The 8,267-nt window shown below is 38.1% G+C and overlaps 1 protein-coding gene and 1 long non-coding RNA gene across 5 annotated transcripts; one reads left to right on the forward strand and one right to left on the reverse strand.

Moving 5' to 3' along the window:
- Window positions 1–1,073: 1,073 nt before the first annotated feature.
- LOC100181802 (solute carrier family 22 member 4-like) lies at window positions 1,074–6,410 on the reverse strand. Of its 4 annotated transcripts, none has more exons than XM_002123893.5 (12): window positions 6,149–6,408; window positions 6,038–6,090; window positions 5,443–5,593; window positions 4,450–4,553; window positions 3,731–3,885; window positions 3,296–3,464; window positions 3,135–3,243; window positions 2,979–3,076; window positions 2,703–2,917; window positions 2,003–2,185; window positions 1,797–1,941; window positions 1,074–1,734 (listed from the first exon to the last, which is right to left on the reverse strand). In XM_002123893.5, the coding sequence occupies exons 1-12, from the start codon at window positions 6,317–6,319 to the stop codon at window positions 1,659–1,661; spliced, it is 1,629 nt and encodes a 542-aa protein (XP_002123929.1). In that variant the 5' UTR covers window positions 6,320–6,408; the 3' UTR covers window positions 1,074–1,658. The 4 variants fall into 4 exon arrangements, with proteins under 4 accessions (XP_002123929.1, XP_018667529.1, XP_026694719.1 ...); XM_018811984.2 differs by having other exon boundaries at window positions 2,979–3,079; XM_026838918.1 differs by lacking the exon at window positions 2,003–2,185 and having other exon boundaries at window positions 2,979–3,079; window positions 6,149–6,410.
- Window positions 5,496–6,130, forward strand: LOC108949574. The gene is made up of 2 exons (XR_001974781.2): window positions 5,496–5,836; window positions 5,894–6,130. It is a non-coding gene; the product is annotated as an uncharacterized LOC108949574 (long non-coding RNA).
- Window positions 6,411–8,267: the final 1,857 nt, after the last annotated feature.

Consider the following 8,267-nt stretch of genomic DNA (forward strand, 5'->3'; position numbering starts at 1 on the left):
CTCATCAAGCTCTTCTGCCTGATCTTTTCCAAGAAATGCCTCATGATCATATTCCGGAGAAACTGGTTCTTTGTCGCTCAGTTTTGGATCCAAAACTCTATCTTGCCTAGCAACCCCAGCAAAAGCTGCTGAAGCCACCAGAAGAATAACAACACACCTTATCAACATTTTGTTTTATAAAACAGTCAGAGGTCCAACTACCAGAAAAAGTATAGAATGAATGATTAATACCGTTTTTTATTATTTTTCTATACGGCTGTCAGTCATTAGGGTTGGAGCAATTACAGTTAAGTTTTTTGCCTAAGAACACATACGCCCACAGACAGTGGTAGCAGCATCGGGCTTTGAGTCCGTAACCTATGGTGCTATTGATTATAGGCGCGCAAACTACTGTGCTTGGGCACCACCATATGCAAAATGCTAATATTTGTTTGCATGGAGGAACAAGTAGAAGATACTGCTGTCGCCTTTATGCCGGTTTGTAAGTTAAACAGAATACAGATTGTTTGCTTAAACCATGTAGATTTCGGTGCTAGTGAAGAGTCTCCCCCCCACCCTATTTGCTAACCCTTAACCCCTATAACCACTAACCCCCTAACCATCAACACCTAACACCCTAACCACCAACCACTAACACTTTCCACCAGCCTATTCTGCTATGTACCGGAAGATTCTCCACTAGTGCCTAGATTTCATTTAATAATTCAGCTCAGATGTTGTACAAAGTAGGCTACAGTACAGGCGTTGCAATTTAGTCACTAGTCTAATTTAATATGCGCATGATAAATGTATTTTACTAATGCTTTAAAATGGTAACAGTATTTCCCGAGTACTTAAGCTGATATGTTGTTATTTGGCTAATAAGATTTTCGTCGCAAATTAATTATATGCACCTCGTTTTTACTGCAAACATAGTACCGCAATAGGAAAGAATTCATGTAAATCTCAAAATTTTTATTCTAATTCGGTGTATGTATGATTTGTAGTTAACGTCTGACACTGACCTAAATATTAACGTTGAAATGAAATCTCAGTATATTTTTTCAGGGAAACCACCGCGAACACACAAGATACTGGTTCGTCGCACTATATTATTTGGGGACTAATTCAAGAATTTCTTTTTATGACAGGAACCTAATTGAAATGTTGATAGACGCGATATGAACAGTTTGCCGTGTCCGGGAAAAAAAAGAGATACTGAGATCATAGTACTCTCATAAGAGAGTACTATGCTGAGATAGCATGCCCTGAGATAGCGGAATAGCATGACCCGAGATAGCAGAAGTTCTGAGATGGCAGAATAGCATGGCCTGAGATAGCAGAAGGTAAACTTAAGCGGCACTTTTGCGAGACTCTTTTTAGACGAAGTTAGTTCTGCATCAGAATTGAATGTCCCAAAACTTTTAACATGAGTCGTCAACCTCAGAAAATCAAAAACCTTGTAACGTCAAAATGTCCAGTCACTGATTTTAATCTCTTTGATTAAACCAGCTGACTGACTATTTCTTTGTTGATTACACAGGGGCAGTGGGCCCTTCTGTGCATGTTGCCCAATTCTTTTCAAATAAAAATGTAGGCCTATGGCGCTTTTGGGGTAGCTTATAATACTATGTGACTATACGTTTAAACAAATTGTAGCTGGTAATAAAGTGTATTTTTTAGCCTGCGGTGTCTGCAGTTCCTTCACTCTTTCTTCGGAAAGATGCTGATAGCTTTCTCACAGAAATCTTGGTCCTGTTAATAATAAAGCAATGCAACTTTCTTAAATGTGTCACTTAAACATTCGTTATGTATACCTATAGTTTTCAAGTTCAAGCGCTTCGTCTAGAGTATTGGGCAAACCAGTCGCTTTTGTCTCAGGTAGCCAAATCGTCATGAAAGCAGACAAAAGTGAAAGGCAACCCGTCACGTAGAAAGGTATGGATAAATTCATGGTCTCACCTATAAAAGCAGGTTATTGCTGTGCACGGGTTTATACCTGCAACATCAAAAACTTAATTACCAGCAAATATTATAAACGGAGAAATAGCTCTTCCAATCCTTGCCGTCGCTGAAGCTATCCCGTAGGTTGTGTTTCTCAGTAAAGTCGGAAAAAGTTCACCAGTGTACAAGATTATAATGCTCAATGCGGTTGTAATAAAAAACTTCCCTATCATCGCACTTGCTATTCCAACGTTAACATTTGCTGGTAAAATACGGGAACAGTATCAACACGGTTGTTTTACCTAATATTATATTTGGATACACAGTTAAGTAGTATAGTAGCAAATACCGTGATCGTGTTTTAAACAATTAACAACGGTCTATATGGGAGTCGTGAGGATACGGTTTTATAATTCTTTTAATGTTCTTCGTTCAGTACTAAATGAGATAAAAAATAGAATGATAAGGTGTCCAATCACCCCCCACCCCACTATATATATAAAATATGCGATATTTGGTATACCAAATATAGTAGGGTGGGGGAAGTTGGGACACATTTTAACTATATTTTCTCGTCAAATGTGGTAGTAAACAAGAAACTTTCAAAAAATTATAAAACTATATCTTCAAGACTTCCATAGACCGTTGTTAACTGTTTAAAACACGATCATGATATTCGGATATTATGCGCCGAAGATGTCCCATCTTCCCCCATCCTACTATATGTGCCGGAATTGTGGCTTAAAACGGATTTTAGCTCTTTTTATGTTCATACTGACCTCGCCTCAACATTGGTGTAATTAAACACATGATTCCACCGATACCAATTGTAATTGATGTTGCACTTTTTCGTCCTTTCTTGCTCAAAATTAAAGCAGTCGTAACATAGGACGTTATATCGACAAGGGCTCCATAAACGCAGTTAAGATAAATATTTCCGCCCAGATTGGAAGAGTTTAAACCGAGAGTATAGAAGCCAAGAGTAGTTACGATCCTACAATAAAAGTCCAAGTTTACTGCATAGGATTTCTATTACGACAACATAACTTACGTACCACAGCAAACACACAATCAACACACGCCTTCTCAAAATGGGTTGCTTGAATAGATCCATAGTAGAAGACAATTGCTTATCTGAATCTACCTGTTCAATCTGCTGATTGTACATAACGTAAAGAAAGCCAAAAACGTCGTCAATTAAAAACACTAACGTTGTTATTTGTACCGATAAACGTTTCCATTTCTTTAGCATTCATTTTTTCATTCTTTGATGATACACTGCGGTGAAGGGCCACCCATTTAGGTGATTTGGGAATGAACCTAAAAATTACATTTACCTAGTATCAAACAAACATATCATAGGCGAACTTACCATAATATTGGAAAGTAGCAAACACATGCGACCGTGTAGAAGCGAAGAAACCAACGCCAGTCACGGATGAAATACGCGACCAAAGGCAGAATGAGATAACCAAGTCCATGACAAACATTAACAGACAAAGCCGCAATACTCCGCTTGGCTGTTGGGACCAGTTCTTGTGCTGAAAGAGCACACATAAAAATTGGTCTCTTTAAAAATGTTCAAAACTGAATATTATTGCTGAAAACTGTCGAAGTTTGTGATGCACCCTTGTATACCCTTTTGTTCTGGTGTACCCCTGGCATATTTTGCACACCGGTTGAAGAGCACTGGGCTAAACAATGATCACGCGGAAAACTTATGGCATGCAGAAAATATGATCAGTGATTACCAGGTAACCAATATTTATCTTTTATGTAAGTTAGTTTATGTAACTTGATTTTATACCTAGAACAAAACCAGCTAGATAAAGAACTATTTGAAGGAATCCTGTGAAGTGAAGTAGGACGATGTATTGCACGTACGATGTGGTGAATGACAATGGTAAATGGAGGCACCCGTTTATGATAAAGGTTGCAGTAAAGGTGTTCTTGCGACCAAACCTGAACGTTTTTTGGTTTAATTGGTCAAATGGAATAGTAGAGTGGAAAAAGATGACACTCCTTTATATTTGATTTTCCCGTCCCATTTGGTATTAAACAAAGAACATTCAAAGAATTATAAAACCGTATCCTCACGACTCTTATAGACCGTTGTTAATTGTTTAAAACACGGTCAGGATATTTAGATATTGTGTTCTAAATTATGTGTTAAAAGGCCTCCCATAGAATGCTGTTAATATTAGTATGTTTGGACAAAATGTACAGCCGTTGTCTTATTTTACCCCACAGAGTACATTATAATACAGTAGGGTGGGGGAAGATGGGACACCTTTTGACTCTATTTTCTCATTCCATTTAATAGTAAACAAGAAATATTCAAAGATTTATAAAACTATATCTTCACGACTCTTATAGACCATTGTTAATTGTTTAAAATACGATCAGGATATTTGGATATGATGTGCTAAAGGTGTCCCATCTTCCCCCACCCCACTATATAGAGTATATATTATAGAGTATACAGAGTATAGATATTATAGATAAAGAGTATATTATAATAGAAACCTGTCGGTTATCGGTCCACCAAACAAACTTCCAAACAGAGATCCAATCATATACACTGACTGCAGAGTTGGTCGTTTCCATGCAGCTGTGCACTCCAAACCAAACTATAAAGAATGGATTTTCAGTAGTTTCGAATAAATAATATTCTATAAAGTCAGGTGCGGGAAAATAGGACACGTTTTCATTCTATTTCCTTGTCCCAATTGGTAGTAAACAAAGAACATTCAAAGAATTATATAACCGTATCCTCGCGACTCTCACAGACCGTTGTTAACTGTTTAAAACACGATCAGGATATTTGGATATTTTGTGCTAAAAGCATCCCGTCTTCTCCCACCCTACTATACGATTGTATAGCATGCGTGTACATTATAGATAAACAATAAGACTAAACATTTTTTTGTAACTGTATGTTATGCTTCACATGTTGTTATATCAGTGTCCTGTGGTTGTTATAGAATGTCATTTTTGTAGCGGCCCAACGTAATATTACGTCACACGACTTCTTTTGCCCCCAATATTGACACAAATGTTTGACGGCGGCGGATGCACCCTGCCGTTAACCGAGTTAGCGCCGACTCTCCCAATTGTGTCCTTTTCATTGTATCGCCATTCATCACGCCGGTTCGTCTGACACCCGAAATTCCTTTTTCCCTTCAAACTAATTCCCTGCTATATATACTTTTGTGCAATCGCCATTTAAAAAAATAAAAAAAATAAGAGAAACGAGATAACAACGAGAGACAGAACGATAAAACGATACGAAGCATATGATCAAATAAACATAGTTACTGTAACTGAGGGTACAGAACCGTGTGATTTCTTGCCAGCCAAAACCCTAAATAACCTAAACTAGGAAACGACAAACGACAGCTCCTTGATAACCTAGACTAGGACGTAGCTTTAGACACCTACGAGCGCACGAAGTCAACTGCAGATCACCTGCACTCAGCTCATAAACAATATACCAACAACGGGTGTCTAAATACTAACCTCAGACACCAAGGTATTACCCTCGCTTGTATCGAATGTCCAACCGTCTTTGCAAAACCGTTCCAAGTTGTTTGATTGATTTCCAGTGTCGTTTAGATTTTGGACGTATAAGCTACTATTCACATATGCTGGCAAATTTCCATTTCTTTCCCTGCGCGTGGTATGCATGTAAAACGTCTTTTATGCAATATTACACTTTGTCGATATCAATACTCCAGTATTTGATAAATAACATAATCTTGGTTTATCTCTGCAAACGATATCGAAGATCAAATTATTTAAAGAACGAAGAGAAGGGAATCAATAGCAAAACAACAGTTGTTTAAACACGCTATGGATAAAAGTGTGGGAAAGACCGTCAGTTCAAAGGCGTGACGGTTGTACCAAACATATGGTAAACTCACACTGAGTTACTAAAATTTAACTAAAATAAATTACTATTTGTATTTAGAATAAAAGTGTGCGAAAAGGCACGACCCAGGCTATGGGGAGTATCCGCTTTAAAAGATCGATTAATTCAAAATGATGAAAGAAGAAACCCCCAAAACAAATTCCACCGAAGTTCACAATGAACTGTATTATAAAAAATACGTACCATGAGCTGCACTCCAATGTAGCACCATGATGTTCTGATGTTGTGCTGCTGTTCTGTAAATATATGCAGTTGAATTAAACTTCCACACGAAAAGTAATTGTTATACATTACCCCTTGCTCGGTCCAACAAGTTAACGGCGGAGCTCGGTACAGAAACACAACACTGAATAAAATAAATGATATGTGCGTGTATGGAATTACGAGTATAAGCAACGACCATAAAGTTCCGCATTGTTTCGTATTATTTAGTTTTCCGTCGTCATCTTGTTTGTCTTCGGACATTTCAACAGTAACTTTATGCCACCGACTACAAACACAAAAAAACAGCTACAGCTGGCTACACCTGCCTAGGCAACAAAAAAAAAACAGTGTAAATGAGCAACACAAATGCGTTTTTGTACCTTCCTGCTACAGTGTAAAAGCAAAAATATAACGAACTTAGACACGCGCGGACTGTAACAGTTCGCATTAACGTTTTGTACGCAGTCAAGAGTTCCAACACTTCTCTTTCACAAATTTATAGAATGATTCGAATATAATGTCCGGTGGGGACAGTTGAGACATTTTCGTCCTAGTGCGACAGTTAAAACGGTTTTGTCACGGTGAGCGTAAGTCTTATTACTATGTATGCATAACATCCTTAGCTGCACTTAACTTCCTGGCGCTGACTCAGTATTGGTGCTCTGCATACACATAAACTGTTTTGTATACAAACGTGTATCCGTGCGTTACCACGGGTTCACATTACCGATTCGAGAAAGGCGGCCGATCGTCACTTCCTCTATCGCTAGCGATGCGAGCGACAACATTTCGAGTAGAGATAGTTTTCACTCCGCGATGATCGCTAGTGATGAACAGCTTTGGCTTAAAATTGATTTTCGCGTGAACTGTTTCGCTGTGAATTAAACCGTGCAGATAATTGTCATGTAAATATGAATGTAAGAATGGAATAGGCCAACTTCATCAAAACATGATTACAACATTTCCTTGTTTAACGGGCGTGTTTAATGCACAATTACTTCGTAGAAAAATGATAAATAAAACTATACTATATGAAATATACGGGCAGATTTTTCCTTTCCTTAAATATTTTCTTCTTTTTTCATAGTATATTGTAGCGGTTGAGTGTGCGTCGAGCACAGATTTCATATTATAGTTTACCCAAATTAACTTAATGCATAATGATTGAATATTAAACAGTCGTGCTGCGTAACTATTACATCTGGCGTAACTGAGTTTATGATTGAGCGACACAACTTGCGTTTTTCCAACAAGGCAGGAAACTATATGCCCAGTCCGTGCGTTCAGCGAACAGACGCCACTTTTTAGTGGAAATCGTTCTTTCCTGTTACTGCTTTCCCACACGTGTTTCATGCTATTAAAGCCCTTATGCTTTCTGTGTTGGCAGGGCAGTACGAGCTTTCTTATACTCTTGCTGTCCTCACGTTCATCCCTAGCCTAATGCCGCTTGTTTGGTCTAATAAACTGAGTTGTCGATCTCGTGACTTGAAGTCGTTATGTTGAGATGGGCGCGACCAAAGTTAGTATATACCAAGTTCAGATGGGCGCGACCAAAGTTAGTATATACCAAGTTAGGAAACGGCGCTCGTGTCCGCCATTACGGAGCCCACAAAGCGTGAATCGCCTATACAAATGCATGGTCGGCATGTGTTCATTTAGTTCTTGTAAGCGATACAAAGCTAGAAAACACGTATAGCGGTTGTTTTGACATATAAAATATAATTTCTAATATAAATCTTGTTATATAATATTAAATCTAGGAATTAATGTGGAGTAAATTAGTATTTTGACTGGTTTTCGGCGTACATTGTGGTTTAACAGGGTACTTTACGTTGGCGATTAAGACTAGCAGCAATCAGCTTAGTTTACATAATAATATATGATCATACCTACGAACCTACAGAGCCATTCTTTACTACATTTATAATCCAACATGAGTGGACATGCAGCTCCCAACTGCTTAAGTACTAGCATGGCCCAAAGTTAGTATAGACCAAGTTAGGAAACGGATTGTAAAACAACGAGTCTTGTTATCCATTGTCTCGCGTCTATGACGTCATAGTCGCCACCATTACGGAGCCCACGGCATAGCATTTTATCATTGCTGGGTGCTGTTTTTCGTTTAAATATTGCGATTTTTTAAAAACCAAGCACTTCTGCGCGTAAAAATGCTTTCTACTAATGTTATATCTTATCACAATAATAACCT

This window comes from Ciona intestinalis, chromosome 1, assembly GCF_000224145.3.
Source record: "Ciona intestinalis chromosome 1, KH, whole genome shotgun sequence".
NCBI classification, from domain to species: Eukaryota; Metazoa; Chordata; class Ascidiacea; order Phlebobranchia; family Cionidae; genus Ciona; species Ciona intestinalis.